Below are 18,764 nucleotides of genomic sequence, written 5' to 3' on the forward strand. Positions count from 1 at the left end.
CTTTCTAACTGAAAAACCAAATTCCACAAAGCAGAAACAAAGCACTGGATCCAGGATAACATGAGAAGGAATGCCATCTTTTCAGATGATGCAATCTCGCATCTGCCATTTTAAAGAGAGGAGAAAGAGAGCACCAAAACCACGCAGAAAACAAGACTGATCCTGGTGCCTGTGGTGTTTTTCAAAGAAATTTCCAGGAGTTCCCAGACAACCATGACTGCTTTCCTGTCCATTTCAAATCCAAGAAGATTGCAGCAACCCACAGACTTATTTAGACTCCAACATCTTCAACATTCACCTTTTCATATGCAGATTTCATCATAGCTATAGGAGTATGAAAAACTACTGCAAACCATGTAACCTGGTGGTGCCGGATATCACAGAATTGTGTCTTGCAGAGAATGTAACAAAAGGATCCATTAGCCATCAAAACTCTTTACTTAAGGACTTGGTTCCACCTTTTAACTTCCCTTCTGCTGTTTAGCTGTAAGTGTAGGGATTTTAATGCTGGAACTGTGGGGGTTGGGGGTTAGAGAGACACTCCACCCTCAACCTGCTAGAGGGGAAGGTTCCTTGAACCCTGTGCAGGGACAGGATGACTGATATATGATGTTGGGGATGTGCAGCAGGTTCTGCTCTGGGGTTCAGTTGCTATTCCTCAAGTATGATTCATAAGGCAATACCAACACAAAGCATTTCCTGACCCTGCTGGCTCAACCCATTCACTGCACTTACTCAGACCTCAGAAAAACTCTTCCCACTTTTCTTCACACTAAGTTATCTCAAAGAGTGCTTGTGACTGAAGCATTTTAGCACTGCAATTAAAATCACTGTCTCTGGTCTTAGCTGGGACTCCATCAGACCTCTGAATTTATTTTGTTCAACAGATTTAAACAGTCTATTATGGTAGATTTCATGCAGCAAACTGTCAGTCGATTTCCATGACTGTCACACACATCCTCCCACCACCTCAGCGGCTGCTAAATCACATTAACATGCTATCAGATGTTTGCATTTCTGCAGCTGTTACTCTCTTCTTATTAGGGAGTCTACAGAGATGATCTTTCAGACAAAATGGAGCTAAACCTTGTGGTTATTGTGGCTGGAAGTATGCAGTATTAAGACTGCCTGAGGGAGGTCTGCAGGTATGATCCAGAGGTCTTTCAGAGTAGGCATTTGCTATTCAAAGTTGCAGCCCATGGAAAAAATGCAAAATAATAATAATAAAAGCGAATCAACTGACCCACACTGCAAAGACGCAAGCTGTTTTCTTTCTCCTTCAAAATGAAGCACTGGGAACAATGAATAACAGTGCTGGTTGCATTACGCTGCAGTGGAACATCTGCATGCTTCAGCAATGTGCCTATCCAACTGGCATCTGAACCTTTGGTCTGCATACTGTATTCTCTTCTATTGTGTGATCTGTGGTGAGTGCCCTAAGCTGTGTTTCTTTTTGCTCAGCTGTAAAATCAAGATAACTTTTTATGCTCTGAGTAGAACTGCATGACAGTTAAGTGTTTCCAAACAGGTTGTGACTTACTGGCTTCTCATAGGTCAATAACTCTCAGACCTTATAGTTGACTCAGCAATCATCTCCAATGAAACAGCCTCTCAGACTCATCTTTACTGTTAATTTGCTGTAACTATCACACTTTCAAATAGCAGCAGCTAACACACACAGAAAAATAATAATAAAATAAAAAAAATCAGGAGATGGAATGGTCTCTTTATCACTGTGTTATGCCGAACAAGGAGAGATTATCTGGTGATTAGGGGTTTAGAATATTAATTAAACATCAAGGCTTTCAAATAAGAATCCCAGATGTTTGATCATTAATTCCCTGTTAACAAAATTCCCTGAAAGGCCTGAGACACATTCCTGTAATTCTCCAGTGGTGAAAGGTTGAGAACCCTTAGGCTATAGAGCACCGAGCTCCTCTGCATCAATTATACAAGACAAGGTTGTTGGTTTGTTTGATTTTTAAACAAAATAGAAGGCTCTCAAAATGAGATGGCTACATTAAGGAAGCTTACAAAGAGCTGGCTAGGTAGATAAACAGTTTCCTTGCTAACACAGGCCCTCTCAAAATAAAGCACTTTGCTTCTTGCACCAAGCTGCTTCCTCTGAGTCAACAGTCTCAGGAGGATCTTTTCAGAGAGCGGCAGTAGCAGCAGCTGGACCTGCTGGGTCTCCCATCAAATACCACATCAGTGCATCTTGATCTCCTACTCCAGGCATAGGAGTCAGATCATTTACCTCAGGGCTGCAGCCTCCACAGTACTGCCTCTCATCCAGAGCTGTACCTACAGTCTTATCCTGCTAAGGTGAGAAGCTGTACCAAATGCAACTCCTCCTCAGGAAATCATAAGGACTGTTGCTAGTTTTCATATGTTTGTTTTCATGTATCTGTACCACCAGACATTGTAGACACACCTCTTCTCCTAAGTCTGTAAACTAATCTAGTGGTCTGGTAACAGCACCTAGTAACTGCAAACCTACAGACAAGAATGCAGATGGCTCTTGTTAAAGAATGAGTACTGTTAGTCACAGACCACTCAAAGCATTTAGAGGCTTATGTTAACAGCCAGTCAGCCTACCACCAGGCATGCCATCCTCAGGCATGTCACCCTCTCAGCAACCTCGGCTCATTGTGGTTCATAATAAATTACCTATTTAGGAACATCTGTAGCAACAGTTCCTTTCAGCTGGCAGTAATGCACTGGTATTCCTTCCCTCAGTAGGTTCTCCTACTGATATAAAATACAGATTCATAGAGCAACCTAATAACTTCTCAGCAAGCAACAAAGTCAGAGAAACTGGCAGAAGATCCAGACAAAATAAGACAAATAGCCCCAAGTTCAAGACATCATATAATTCACTTAGAAACTTAGTTAAACTTAAGCACAATCTGAAAGAAATTTCAAGTAAAAAGAGTTCAAAATTATTTCATTAATTACTACATGTTAATACTGCAAACTATGGTTAAGAATTTTCAGCCTTAAGAGAATACAGCTTCAGACAAGATATACTGTTAATCCCAACCAACTGGGGAAGATTCCTTCCCCAGTTATGTGACAAGGAACATATGTGCTACCTCAGGTACAGCTCCATAGCCGCTTTACATTCTCTTAGTCAAAAATTCTTTCATCCTCTTCCTGCAATCCTTTGTGCCCATATGTGGAGTAAAAGTAACTAGCAATATTAGTAACTTCCATAAACCTCCAAAATCCTCCCATAGCTTTTACCTTTAAAACAAAACAACTTAGTTCCTGTGTACTGTAACGTGTGAGAAGCTCTGTCTTTTCAATGACTGTCAATGGTCCAGTCTTATGTGACTGAATCTATCAGTAATTTATAGAGCCCTACAAAGCAATGGAAATTAAGCAGGAATTATCTTTTTAATTGCACTCTACACCTGCATAACAATGCACCAGAATGCTGATGTACCAAAATCAAAATGGCTTCTTAGTAGTAGATACAAAAGAAGTCTTCTCTTAACAAGAACATTTATTTGCAATCTAGCACTTCATGAGACTTTAGCAATGCCTTCAAGAGAAAAAGGAGCTGCTGTGGATGATGGTATGAAAGACAAGGCTGGCACTGAGTACCAGTATACCATTCCCTGCGGTCAGTGTGAGATCACATACAGTGAGACAAGTCCCAGCAGTGACACACTGTACTGAAATGTTCCAGGAGCTTACTTGGAAACAGCACAGACTGTAGATAATATGTTCCCAAATGGCATTCAATTAACATGGATCAAGGTTATAAATTGTGTTCACCCAGTAATTATCACAAATCCTTTTACTTAGTTGACTGCAACCCCAGAGAATTTTCAGAGGTATGGCTCATAAGTTAAGACCTGTGATGTAGGTTTGGCTATATTAACTACCAGTTGGCAAATCAAGAGTTGTTTTCAACCTTGTTTAGGTTTAATACACTCTGTGATCAACCCAATCTTTCCATTCATTGGGGCACTTAAATAGTTGCCTACATCATAATCCCAAGAAGCCTGCAATACTGAATTTTGTTCCATACAGTGTGGAACAAATAGAATTTCTAACAGAAAGTATATCTTCCATGTTCTTTAAGAAACATGGTAGCATATAATACTTTGAACTACTGATTTTGGCATTTAAAGTGGATGTCATTATCAGTTATGACTAAACATGCAAAAATGCACATTTCTAAACCAGCCTTCTAAAGATTAGCTGGGACTTATTGTACAGCCTGTATGATTTCCTCTCATTCCGTGACTACTTACATCTCCTTATACCTCCTTACACCATATATGCAAGGTCATCTAAACAGACATGAAATAAAATGCATGAACACAACTATTTCTATAGGTTGAGGGAAATTCAAAAGCAGAATTAGGGGAGGTCTTAGGTATGTCATACCTTCTACTGCTAATTCCTTCCATCTTTCTTTGTTTGCTTGAATTATCTGCATCAAGTTGTCCCTAAAGCTTCTTAGGTCTACAGTTGCTAGGGAATTTTCTGTGTGAGCCGCTCCATCATTTGCTGTACTTCTAAAATTGTGTCGTCTTTGTGCATCAACATTGCTTACTGCTCCCAAATTATTCTGGCTGCAGAAAGAAAAATAAATAAATAAATCTAAATTATATCCAAAGCAGAGCATATTTAAAAATACATAAACAATTAATTTAAAGCAAATTATTTAGGACCTGCATGTAATCACTGTGTAGAGATGAGTGCCTCCACCATGGAATGTCTAAGATATTAGATATTTCCACAACTCATGAAGCTGTAACCTGAGAATTATTCTGGCCAACCTTTTTCTGGGAAATCTTTGAGGGAGAATCAAAGTGACAGCTGAAAATACATGACTTGAAGGTTGGATCTGGAAATAATGTTGATGAAGTTATTCTGGAGCAGCTTCTTAGCTATGTTTTTAAACAGTGAGTCTGGAGACTCACATGAAAGATATATGATTGTTAATTGTTATGCCATTGTAAAAAAGCAAGACATTACAGGATATGGCACATAAATGCAATTAGTTCCAGCTGAAAATTCTCTTCATGTTACATAACTTTGCAGTCAAGGCAGGATGGAGTGGCAATAAAATGCAACCCTTCTAAACAATATGAAAAAGTGAAATACTGAGAATCACTACTACATTAGCATTAATAAGAAAAAGTTGGCTTTAGTCACTACTTAAATGATACTGTAGCTACTTTTCAAGAAAAGATACAGGCCAAATTGATTATTTAAATGTGAATATACAAATACACATCCTGGTGTAATAACACTCTTCTTTTTTCATTTCTTTCTCCCTTTTCTTTTCTTTTCTTTTTTAATGACTAAAAAAAAAAAAAATAATCAAATTTATTTCTGGCTTTTCCCAGGTAGTCACATCAACCCATGACTGTTTTGTAGGCACGTTTCACCATGATGCAAAAATGAAAAGACTGATAGATGACAAGAAAAACAACAACAAAAACAACCAAGCATCTCATTTATAGTGCATTCAGATCTCACAAATGGAATGTAAGCAGTGTCAATTTTCACTCAAGCATATATATAAAATAATACTAAAATGAGAAAGTGAAGAAGGAAAGTGACCTACAGCAACTTTATCAGGCAGTGTAGCAGTAGAAAAAGTGGTATGAGCTTAAGCCTTTAAAACTAAAACAAAAAGGGTTTAAGTTAGATTTGAGGAAAAAATTCTTTACTCAGAATGCGATGGGGCACTGAAACAAGTTGCCCAGAGAAACCTCCATCCTTGAGGGCATTCAAGGTCAGTCTGGATGGGGCTCTGAGCAACCTGGTCTACTGCAAAATGTTTCTGCCCATGGCATGAAGGTTGGATCTGGATGGTCCTTAAGTTCCCATCCAAGTCAAACCATTCTATGATTTTATGAATATGTAATAAATAAAACCTTAGAAAAGAACCAAATCTGTTTTCACCACCTCCACTTCCAATTGTCTGTCAGAAATCAAACAAATGTCAAAATTTTACTGAAAAAAGGCCTGAGGATAAGAGAACAATGATAACAAAGATAATAAAGAAAAAAAATGCTTTTATTAGGTATGTGGTAGAAAAAGAACTTATATTTTATGTGTGCATTCTGTTCTTTACTGCGATTTTACCTTTTTACATGCAACAAGTTCATTCACGATCAATGGAGGAATAACATACCGCAAATACAAGATAGCACCACATGGTGGCAACACTGTACAGCTGTTCATATTACTTGTCCAACTGATGAAAGTACTAAGATAATTCTGAGAAGGCCATTATGTTAATTTTGTTAGTTCAAAAAAGAAGCAGTGTATTCATACCCGGGTGTCCCAAACGCAGGACTTTCAGATTTTGATGCTTCCTCTATAAGAGGCATAACAATTTTCTCCATGGAGTCCGTAAGGAGAGAAAATGTTGGTTCTACTATGAAATCAATGAAACCTGAAGGGAAATAAAGAAGAGAAAAAGTCAGATTTTACATGTTCACAGCTCTCATTGCTAAAAATAAATACCAGATATCAAGTACTGATTCAACATATATCATTCATTTAGTCAAGGAAAAAATGCAAAACTAAACAGAAAAAAAAAAAAAACAACCAACAAACAAAACAAACAAACAAACAAACAAACAAACCACCACAACAAACAACAACTAGTGAGTCTGTGTAGGTACAACCAGACAATAATTATAGCTTTTCATTTCTTTTTCTTGTAAATTTTATGCACTGCAGAACACACCTACCATTTTGAAATGAATATTAATTATTGAATAGAAGGGAAGTAAAGCTGAGCCGAGAGGCTGGAAGTCATACTACCTCCTTTACCATACAGAGCTTCTTGCCAAGGAGTTAATACTTCAAAATGCTGTTTATCATTCTGTGGAGGTAAAGTGTTATTTCACAGTATGTAGGAGTGTTCTGTCAAATCAGTGAAGAGAACAAGTAATATCCCTAGGAGACAGCATTCATCCCACAGTTCTGAGATGTCAGCTCTGAACAATGTCTTTTACATTTTAAAGTGCTTGTCAAGGTATGGAATGACATAGTGAGAGAATGAAGTATTATTCTCTGCTGAGCACTTAAGAGAAAAAAAAAATAAAAAAATAAAAAAGCTAAAATGTGAACTAGCAATGTATTTCCAGGAGTCTTCATACAGCACAAAGGTGAGCAGTGGTGCTTCAGCCTAGGATCCAGCTTCCTTTCTGCAGTAGGTATGATGCTTCATATCCCACTCAAACAGAATAAAGGGTACTCTGAGTGACAAGATCAGACAGGATGACATGCTTCAATGATAAGACACCTTCACCTGTAGAATCTCTGCAGGAGCTCTACACTCACTCACACAACAGGTACAGCTGTTAATACATGTGGCTCCATTTAATATGCATCTAGGGTATGCCCTTCTAATTAGCCCCAGCAATTTTTACCAATTTTTATTTCATTGTTATTGCTGAAGGAAATGGGAGTAGAGATAGTTAAGACATGTATTTCTGAAAATAGGAAAAAAGATTGGCTATTGCTGACCAAAATGCAATTAGAATTGATGAAAACAGAATGCAGTGGTCCTTGTCAGCCTAGGGAGGCTTGGCCGTGCCATGCCAGATCTCTGCAGTCCAGGCATCTGAGGTATGAATTATCCTTAGTTGAGATGCACCTACAGAATGGTACCAGACTTTTAGATTGTAGCACAGACAGGCTTTCAAGTCCTTGAACAAGAGCCAGCCTTTTTGAAGGCATGGTCTACTAAATTGTAAAATGTGCACAGTATAAGATAGGCTCATGTCCAGTACTGTGGTAAAATCCCCTGCTACGTAAAACCTCCGTGGCATCACACACACTCAATAACTTCATATTCTCTTGAGATAAGTTCACTGCTGCTTTAAGGGCAGTTTGGTGAACAAAAGGTACAAAGGAATACTTTCTATATGATGGGAGTTTTAACATTTAAAATTCATAATGGGTGTAGGAAAGGTCACCATGATACTGCAAACTCGTACACAGAGAAAAAAAAAGAAAACGTAACTTGCCATTACCTATTTGGGACTGAGCTACCAAAGTAGACTTGCGGTCACAGAGTGGGGAAAACTGAAGACCTAAAGCAGCCTCCTTGTCTCCCTGCAAACAATGATGTTTAATATTATAATCATATACTTAATAGATGGAAAGAGAGACAAACAAATCTACATACTGTTAGCATTTATTCAAAAGATTATTTTCTTCACTTATATTCCTAAAGCCTAAAAAGACTTCTTTTGTTGTAACAGACTTGACAGACGGGGTAGTACTATCTCCATTTTAAAGCATGGTACGCCAACTAATTTACAAAGCTCAGAAAGGCAACCTAGTGATGAAAAATTGAAGAGACTTCCCAGAGGAGGATATAATTTGTGTTGCTGGATAAACCTGGCTGAGAAAAAGTTGGTCGTTCAAGGAAAATGGTTCTACATGTTCTAAAATGGTTCTACAGTCATGCAGACTGCTGTTTCACAATCATCCAGTGGGAAAAGTTGAAAAGTATGAAACCACTTCAGATGCAAAAACAGATTGTGTTTCATGTGAGATCTCTATAGGCTTTAAATTTTACAACTAACTGCCCATATTAATTTGACTTCAGAACATAGAAGAATGCAGGTTCACATGAGCAGTGCCAGTGGTATCTCCATGTAAATGCAGGAGCCAGATTGTGTTTCAACACAGAGAGTAGTTCTAACAATTTCAGTCATTGCTGAGTATTGAATTTCTAAAGCAATGCTAATATTGCAATCTCCCCTTAACTCAGTATTGAAAAAGAACAAAATCAACACTTTTAAGTCTATCATAAATTGCAATAATGGACAGATAACTAGAATCTCGTGAGATTTAAAATCAAGATACAGAATGAAATAAAATCTTTTCTCATGCTTTGGGACTTATGCAGGCTGAGGGCTTAATGCTATCAGAGCTGTAATGCTTCCTTGAGTGACTGGATCTACATATTCCTTAATTTTTAAGTTTTTGGGATGGGTGGGTATATTTATTTTTTAAATAAGTAACTCAAATTTTCCCTGGCATTCCAACACTGTGTCTGTAGTTGTCTTTAAAATCAAAATTTTTGGCTTGTTCCCTAAGTTGACACTGGAACACTTTGATTATTAACTGCAGTTAACAAAGTTTTTTGTCTAGGTGAGTATTTACTTTCTGCTAATGCTTGCTACTTTGAAAGCTGCCTATTAAAACATTGTTTTCCTGGTGGTAGTTTCAAGCTCTGCTGTGTTTTCCTGCAAAGCACTAGAAGTAGCTGAATTATTATTTTTAAAGAAAAGGAGGACTTAATGTGTCATCTTGGCTGACACATATCTGGAAATACCAGAAATTTCCAGTGCATGTACTTAGATAAGCTGTGCAGAGGAAGCACAACCAAGACAGAGCATCTAGGAAGCAGGAGGCCTTCTGTGTCTGTGTCTGCGCTGCAGTTCTGTATCTAATTACTTCATCACACTTTGTGTGTGCTGGAACTATCCCATGCATGCTGTTGTTCTTAGTCATACTGTTACTTCTTCTAAGGAAAGGATGGGGGAACAGCTAAAACATGAGCTGATCCTAAGCACTCAAAGACCAGTGAAATATTGTTTATTGCTAATGCTGCGTCCACTTGACTGGACACACTGCCTCACTGTCCCACGGGCTCTGTCTAGTCCATCTCTCTGCATCTAAACTGTTTTTACAGTTTGTCATCTCTGACCTTTTCAAGTAATATATATCTGCAGCAGTCTGTTCCTCCCTTTTCCTCTCAACCTCAAAACCTTCATTTTGAAGTTAAATGGAAATATTTACAGAAATGGATACAAACTCATTACACTACTCAGTATTTCCATAAAATGTAGTCCACTCATTACATGGATTCAGGAATCAGCTCTCCATTCTTTCTCCCCAGTGCAAACCCCAGACTCAAGGATGCCCTAATGCTCCCTGGTGAGTTTGTACAAAGAAACACTGATCTCAGAAAGAGCCTTCTAGGACAGATTAGCTGAATAACATCATAGCTTAACTTGCTGACTTGTTTATTCTCTGGTCTCTTTCTCCAGTGTGACCTATCTGATGTGAAAGTGTCAATATATAGCAAAACAATGACAGTCTAGATGAGTGAGAATTACACTGTTTCATTATCTCAACCATTTTTCAAAATTGTGCATAACTGTAAGAATTTGTAATATCTAAACTTTATTTTGGTTCTTGCATTTTAGCAACTGTTACTTCAAAAATGTGCATGATCACAAATACTCCTTACACAGATAGTATTTCCCCTTTGAAGAAAAGCTTTTTTCACTTGCTGAGGTAAGTCAGAAAATGTCAGCAGTGACATCAACATCTATTGGGTTTTATCTTTGAATTTGGTATCTCGCAAATACCTTCACAAGACTATCCTCATTTTGTTTAGGATATACGGCCAAGGGGTTTACAGGATGATTCTCTTTGTTTTTGTATTAAGCTGTTATAAAAACAAAACCACATCATAATGATGTGGTATATGTGTGGCAAACACTGGCAAGGAAAAGAAATAGGAGGATTTTCTGAAGTACAAAATGGAGATAGCATTTAGCATTCTTCACTGAACACAAATTCTTCCTAATTTCAAGCCCATCTTTCTATCCTATCAGTGCTTCATTTTAACTCAAAGCATATATAATTCTCTGTCTACAGAATGAAAACAGCTTGACAAGTTATATTATTATCAAAAGAAAAAAGTGCTACAACACTTAGAATACTGGTATCAGCTGAAATAGATATGAAGATATAACAATTTCATCTTATTCACTCACATAAAAGTTGAGTTAATGTCAGTGGTATGTATTAAGAGTAAGAAATATATACTGCCGACTATGCTTGTCAATCACAACCAACAATATCCTTGCTGGTAGGCTTAGGAAAATACGTAATTGTGTAACATTTCCTTCTTGAAGTAGTATATCAAAAGATTTTTTAAATGGCACCTGTCGAAAAAATTCTTCCATCAGGGCCATGGTCCATCGGTAGTGCAGTTCCCAGGATTTTGCTGGATGGCTTATGTCTGCTGCATGTAGAATCAAAGACATGGCTTTGGCTTTGTCTACCCTGTCAATTCAAGGACATGCTCCAATTATCTCAGAACAAAAACAGCTATTTGAAATCTTTTCTTGTACATGAGCTCATTTAAAGACTAGAGATAATGAACACAATGGAAAATAACCTACCCCTCTGCCTGCTGTAGAGTATGTCTCATCGTTTTAATTTGCTGGAAATGACCCGACATATCTGTTGACAGGACCATCTCAATGACCAAGCTACGCAACTCCCTGGGAATAATTAAAAGCAAAATGACTGATTACAAACCATTTATTCTATGCATGGAACATTTCTTCAAGCAGTACTTGTTAGTTTAAAACTTTCTTAACAACATTGTTGTTTTTATTACATTTTAAAAAATCATTTAAATAAATAGTTAACAACTTCACCATTGAATCATAAAGGGATTCTGTGGAAGCAATGTACTTCAAAAAATGCTCTCTTTAATTTTTATATCAGTCACACTATTTTTTAATTCTTCTTTTATACTGCACAAACTAAAACTGTCACCCACTTGAAGTCTTTCCTTATTTTTCATCAGTGAAGTAATTAACTATGCAGTATCTGGGCTCACAACAACATTGGAATATATTGTTTTCTTTGATTACTGCCCTCATATCAGTGCATAGCAGGAACACTAAATACAGGAAGAGGATGGTGAAAACATTTAAACGAGCAAAAAGTATTACATATGAATTGCTATTAACATTGTGCCAACATACAAACATTATGTCAAACTATTCTTCAATTCAAAAATGCCTTAATGTCTATTACAAGAGTTAAAGCAAGTTCAGAATTTATAGTTTATCTGCATCTTGGTGTTTCACACTGTGATATGTACTTGGCCATACTAAATGGATACAAAAAAAGTAAAATGTGAATCATGTGAGACATTGTACAAATTGCCACTATCTTACTTTTCAAGTACCAATAATTGTACCTTGGATAAACCTCACTGTTTACAGTACAGACATATGAAGGTTCATTCATTTTGTCAGTAATAATTACAGATTTGAAGAATTCTGTTTTCTTGATGTAGAGAGAGTATGTAGGAGTCTACTGTTTCTTTATTTACATGCTTTGAAAATGGCCTATTGGCTATTACATGTAAGAGTGCCACTTATACATGTACATGGGGGAGAATTCACCACATCAAATCTTTCTCAATGTAGCATAACTCTTCATGAGCACAATCCTAATCTTAAGGGTCTTTAAGTATCAGTTACAACAGTAAAATTCTACTTACGTAACACTCGTTCATCTTTGAGAGTGTATTCAACCTTTGATTTGATTAACAATGTAGGTTTATCAAAGGAACACATTTTAAAGAGATTGCTTTTGTGCTTTTTTAGGGCTGTTAGAATAGTTTTTATAATGAATTATCAACACTGCTTCTGAGTTAAATTGCATATTTAAGCTAATACTCCTCATTGATTTTTGTGTATTTCTTCCTGACTTGCTTTGATGATAACTGGATAAAGACTCAGCCCTCTCACTCCTGCTCAAATAATATGCAGCCATAGCAACTTGAGTTTAGAAAATGTCTTACCTTATCTGACCTCATAATGAGAGACTAATTTATTTGTATCCCAACTGTTTCTTCTCCACATTGCTTTGAAACCATGCCTTTCAAACACTGCCAAACACATTAAAAAACAGAAAAAAAACAAAACCAAAACAAAAAATAATAAAAATAATAAAATAAAATTAAACAAACAAAACAAAAAAAAAAAACAAAAACAAAAACAAACAAAAAAAAAACACAAAAAAAAAAAACTAGAAGCCTAACTGCCTGAAAAGTGAAGGCTCAGCACTGTTAAATGCTGTTTTTTCTAAAACTGAAATAATAACTTCTGTCCCTACAAAGTTTGTCCTAGGAACTTTCCCTGTCTGAACTTTCTTCTAGTAGCAATTAGAAATAAGCCAGCCCCACCACACAAGGTATGCAATCAACATGCTGCTTCTGGTAGATGCACTCTGCCATGGCAGATGGCAAATTCACATTCATACTTCTGACACCAGAAGCAGGATAAAACAGTTCAGCACTGTCCTTCTCACTTCTCAACATTTCAGGCCAGTAAATAACTACATAATAGCAAAGGAGAGGCTTTCCGCCTTCAGTCTGCAATTGTTTCCTGCCTGCACTCCCATTCTTATCAACACATAGACAGAAAATATAGAACTGGCAGGAAAGCATTAAATTACTAGAGCCAGGAGAGCTCAGACTACTAGCACTGCACAAGATTACTCTTGGACTCAGACCATCCCCAAACTATCTCCATGGAGACTCTCAACTTCCATATCAAAGGAGAGAAAACACTGCCTGCTCCCTTAAGCAGTCTGCAGCTGAAAGCATCATGATAATGCAGTTAGTGCTGCTAACACTACCACAGCAAAATGACACACAAGCATAGCCACCTTTCGTTCTATGATCAGAAGTATAACAGTTTCCATTTAGAGCACACAGCAAATTTTTGGAGCCCACAATTGGAAAAATACTGTGGGGTTTTTTTTGTTGTTGTTGTTGTTTTTGGTGTATTTTTTTTTGTTTTGTTTTGTTTTTGTTTTTTTGTATACAGTATCTGTATTTCTTAAGCAATTGGCCAAGTCCTTTGTTGTCATCCTTTCTTAACCCAACCAATAAAGTGAAACCTGTGTAACAACGATTTGTTTGTGACAATGATATTTAGTCAGTTGGACACAGTTGGATCACTGAACTAAAACCTTAGGACCTGGTTATGAAGTAGGAAACTGAAGACCAAAGGCTCAGCTTGTATGTTACAGTAATTCTGCTTTCCTCAGACAGAAAACTGCCAGAGGAAATTGCCAAAGACAAGATGTGTATTATGCACCACACACACTGTACATTTTTTGTCCATCTTTTTATATAATCAAGGAATATATCAATATATAGTATATTTTACATAATCCTTAATATATTAAAAATATAAACAGAGTCGGTTTATAACTGGAATGGTTTGAGACCTTAATATCACCTGTACACTTGTAATTAGTGACTTATATCAAATGGGGTGCTAAAATACTGTGCACTGAATCAGAGGAGAAGGGGGGAGAAAAAGGGATCTCTCTTTAGTTTAGTGAATATGGAAAATGAGCATATTTTCAGAACTGAGAAAAGAGTGAGAAATAGCTACAAACATCACATGCATTTCCACAAAGGACATCCTCATTAGGATTCTGGCAACATTTCCCTGGTCAGACCCAAATCCTGTGTTTTAAGCTTAATTGAAGATGACAGTTTATTAGTTCATTTATCTTCTTAAAGTTGACTTCTAGAAAATCAAGTGTAATACTATAAAGTCATACCCAGTCATTCTGCTTCATCTTGCTGAAATAATTAGAGAATTACAGTTTAAATAGGCAGAGACATTAATATGAAATAAAAAATAAAATCACTGTAAGTAAAAAAAAAAAAAAAATTATAATAATAATAAAAAGATCTGATGATGGTAGAAAGAGTTAAACTCATTCAAGAGGATCCCTAATAACTAAGAATCCAGTACTTGGGAAGCACAGAACTGACTTCAAGCCATCTTTTGTCCAGTCCTGAACTGAAATTCAACTGCATCAGAAGATGTAGCTGCTTTCTACACACTCTCTAGTAGGACAGTGTATGAAATGGTATCATCTGGGGGCACATATTCAAAGCAACTAGTTTAAAGAAGTAAAATTTATTACCTCTCCTACAAGTTATGATTTTAAAAGATGAAAAACCCCAGCCTCTGCTGGCTGCCTACTGGCACAATCACATTCTCCATTCTCAACAGCTGTTAATAAGTATCACAGAGATCTATCAGGCCCAAAAAAGTACCCAGAAGAGAGAGACCCCTGCTCATATTAGAATTATAGAATGTCTTGGTTTGGAAGGGACCTCAAAGATCATGTAGTTTCAACCCTCCTGCTGTGGGCAGGGTTGCCAACTGCTAGATCAAGCTGCCCAGGGCCTCATCCAGCCTAGCCTTGCACACATCTACGAACTGGGCATCAAATACCTCCCTGGGCAGTCTGTTCCAGCACCTCACCACTATCTCTGTGGAAAAACTTCCCCCAGTATCTAATCTAAATCTCCCTTCCTTCAGTTTTAAACCATTCTCCCTTTTCCTATCACTACCTACCACTGCAATAAGTTGATTTCCCTTCTGTTTATAATTTTCCTATAAATACTGGAAGGCGCAATGAGGTCTCCCTGGGCCTTCTCTTCTGCAGACTGAACAGCTCCCTCAGCCTGTCTTCATAGGAGAGGTGCTCCAGCCTTCTGATTATCCATTGTATTGGTAATGAAGAATATATGGAAATCACTGCTGAAGTTTATAATTTCTAGAGGTCTCTTCCCAGAACTAAATTTACGATACAAACTTTATGATAACTAAATCCAAATGAGTACCATCTGAGAATAAATCCTTCACGAGAATGAAACATTTTCAGTTTCTCCTCTCTCTTTTTACTGAATTAAAAATAAATAAATAAATGCTTTACTACTAAGCATAGTGGAGCATCTATTGAGAAATAATGAACTGAAAACCAAAAGGATTAGGAGACTTGCATGCAAAAATAATAATAATAATAAAAAAAATTATTTAGGAATGTCCTATCCATGTAGATATGTAAAATCTACCATGTAAATCACTCCTCTGCCTGTAAACACATCCCAAACCAAAATTTGTTCTGAAATTCATATATTTCTTTATAATTGCACATTTCTGTGAAAACATAAACAAAGCAAAATACAGCTCTATAATTTATGGTGGCATCTTTTACAGTGGAAGACCTTCCTGGAAGCAAAACATCTCTATCTGGATTCAAAGTCCATCTATTTAATTTTAGGATATCTGAATGATAATAGCTCCATATACAGAAACATAGAAAAGACTCAAATTTAAAGACTGGATCTATGGATATAGCAGAGATCTGTGGTATACGAAGATAACATTAAAGACTGGATCTATGGATATAGCAGAGATCTGTGGTATACGAAGATAACATGCTGTTTTAATAACTGAGAAAATCATAGATCTAACACTTGCTGATCCCATTCTTGATATTTGTGGCATGGCAGCTATGTTCCTGATTCTTTCAACCACTCAAATTTTCATCAGGAAGTACATTAAAATTAAGAAGAAAAAAAAAAATGATATCTCTGTAGTGCTTCTGAACCTTTACCTTATTATTTTTGGACTCTGCAGACAACTCACTTTTTAATGCTTAACAAGATGTGATTATGCAGAGCACAAATCTACACACAGAAGAAATCTCAGAGGCAGTAGTGGTCGCACTATCAGCAGAGCGTGATTCTGCACAGTGGTTTTAAAATCCACCACTAGACAAAGGTAATCTATCTCAACAGGGGCAGTTCTGTGGTCTTCCTCAAGAACTATCTCATCAGAGACATCATCCACACACTCCAACAACATGCCTCATAAAAGCACAACCTCACTTGGAAAATTATTTGGCAACTTCCAAACAGTACTTCTTTACAGGACAGCAGCTTTCCCAGAGCTCTAAATACCCATTACTCCTTCCAGAGTCAAAAACTTCTTCCTGTAAGCTGAACTCTTAAAATAGACGCTATAGAGAAAGCCTGGAGTTTTTCAGTATTTTTAAATACCAGAATTATGTTTGAATATCTAAACACTACTTACCTCCAGTCATCCTTGGTTAAATTTGCCAGGATGTTCATCTCTTCTTCTTGCATTAGTCTATAAGCAGCACTTACATGATGGTTTTCAAGAACAGAGCGATCATTGTACAATATTGCAACATCTGACCTAGTGTTAAAAAAAGGCACAATTTTCAATAGCATCCCAATGATAGTGCTGGAGAAGGTAGAACATTGAGAACTACCGACTACATATATTTAAATAACTCCAATTATGTTTATTTTTTCTATCAAATACCAATAAAGCTTCCATACTAAATGCATTAAAAATATCAGAATTACCGCTGTATATACTATCCATGTGAAAGTCATCTTTTTAAATATATAACATTTTATTTTTATAGTAAAACTGCAACAACAATCTGTGGAGCAAACCTAGAACTTCTTGACAGTATTGGATTACAGAGCAATAGAAATGCTCTTTTAGGCTACTCAGAAGTACTTCTTGGCAACACAACCATTTAAAATGCAATTCATTCTCAAGAGAGGGGATCTACAAATAGGATGGGTATTAAAAAATTACCACCTCTATTCTGAGAGAGACGTGCTTTGGCTCATGTCACTCACAATCCGAAAGATCTGTAAACATTAAAATGTTTTAAAACTTCAATTTCATAAGTTATAAATGGATCCCATGTTTTCGCAGAAAAGCAACCACACTGAGCCTTATAAGAAGGAAATGGAAGAAATACAAAGCTGAATCTTGATTGCATTGAAGTACTTTCTAAAGCCAGACCCTTATAGTTATCACACTCAACCACAACCTTTCCTTCTTAATAAGAGCCTCATTTAAAATACCAAAGTTACATGTAGATTTTTCAGAAATTATGGATGTAATACAGATTTATTATACTCCAGAGTTCATTAAATATTGGAAAACTTGTTTTCCCAAAACCCAACTTGACTTGCTAGACAATCTTAGGTCGCCCCTCTCTGTTACAGTTTTCTTCTGTTGTTCCTGAATATCTCAGTTTGGTGAACTGATCAATATGTACTGCAGGGGAGGTATAATGACTTATCAGTGCAGCTTACTATGATCTTAATATGGAAAATTCAATTCCTAGTTCTGATGAACAATATGAAACACTCAGTGTAACCACCCACATGTATGGTATGGCACCAGGGAAACTGAAAAAATAGGATTGGAAAGTTTACTTAAAAAGAACAAACAATATCCTACCTAAACAGTGAGTAAGTTTATGTTCACATCCTTCCTAAAATCATGGGAAAAGTAATGATTTACCAGTCACATAAGGTTATGAAGAACACTTTGGCCCACATGGCTAATCATGCACAGTTTTAATCAGTGATGAAATTTGATACGATTACCAGCCTTTTTCTCAGCAAAAACACCCTGGGATATCACATCAGGGCCAGTTACACTATAAGTAAAGAATGAGCTAAACCACAAAACAAATACCTGTTTGTAAGTATGTCCAAGTAAGAGTCAAACAGCCTAATTCTATTTATTTATTTTTTAACTTTTGCAATACTCCAGAGCAAAATATTAGAGACAAAAATAGAAAAGTAGTATAAACTTGGAACTACAAACTAGAGTTTATTTTTAGAAAAACTATGCTGAGGAGGAAAATAATTATGCCCTTATTTCAGCTTCAGATCTTGAATTCTTCATTGTTTAAGGGCACAACTTAGGGCACAAGTATGTCCTGGATTTAATTATTTAATTAAACTTAGCCCTTAGGTACTTTATAGATGAGTGTAAGGATGCTTCTGTTCCAAGCAGTAGCATTTCTTGTTCTGCATTGCTTCCTTAGAATATCAGCTAAGGTGTTTTGCTGGACTTTTTTTTTTGTTGTTGTTCTTGAAGAACAGGTAAAACTGACTGCAGCTGTGGATACTGAAAACAAAGTACAGACCACTGCAAGAGAACAGTCAAATGATTTGTACTAGGGTAAGTATCAGGTGTACCACAACATCCAATAAAGGACTGGTCAGTGTCTCTCCTTCAGTAAGTTGAATATACTTTAAGGTATATGTTACTGTTCTGGACCAGAGGCTA

At 36.7% G+C, this 18,764-nt stretch overlaps 1 protein-coding gene across 15 annotated transcripts in view; it reads right to left on the reverse strand.

The window, feature by feature from the left end:
• PDE1A (phosphodiesterase 1A) overlaps positions 1–18,764 on the reverse strand; it is a 186,996-nt gene that overhangs the window by 10,303 nt on the left and 157,929 nt on the right. For all 15 annotated transcript variants that reach the window (XM_072341590.1, XM_072341600.1, XM_072341592.1 and 12 more), the window contains 6 exons: positions 16,728–16,853; positions 11,196–11,297; positions 10,956–11,076; positions 8,019–8,100; positions 6,307–6,427; positions 4,402–4,589 (listed from right to left, as the gene is read on the reverse strand). In XM_072341590.1, the coding sequence (XP_072197691.1) occupies positions 4,402–4,589; positions 6,307–6,427; positions 8,019–8,100; positions 10,956–11,076; positions 11,196–11,297; positions 16,728–16,853 (740 nt within the window). The remainder of the gene's footprint in view (positions 1–4,401; positions 4,590–6,306; positions 6,428–8,018; positions 8,101–10,955; positions 11,077–11,195; positions 11,298–16,727; positions 16,854–18,764) is intronic.

The sequence above is a fragment of the Excalfactoria chinensis genome, chromosome 7 (genome assembly GCF_039878825.1).
Source record: "Excalfactoria chinensis isolate bCotChi1 chromosome 7, bCotChi1.hap2, whole genome shotgun sequence".
In the NCBI taxonomy this organism is placed as follows: Eukaryota; Metazoa; Chordata; class Aves; order Galliformes; family Phasianidae; genus Excalfactoria; species Excalfactoria chinensis.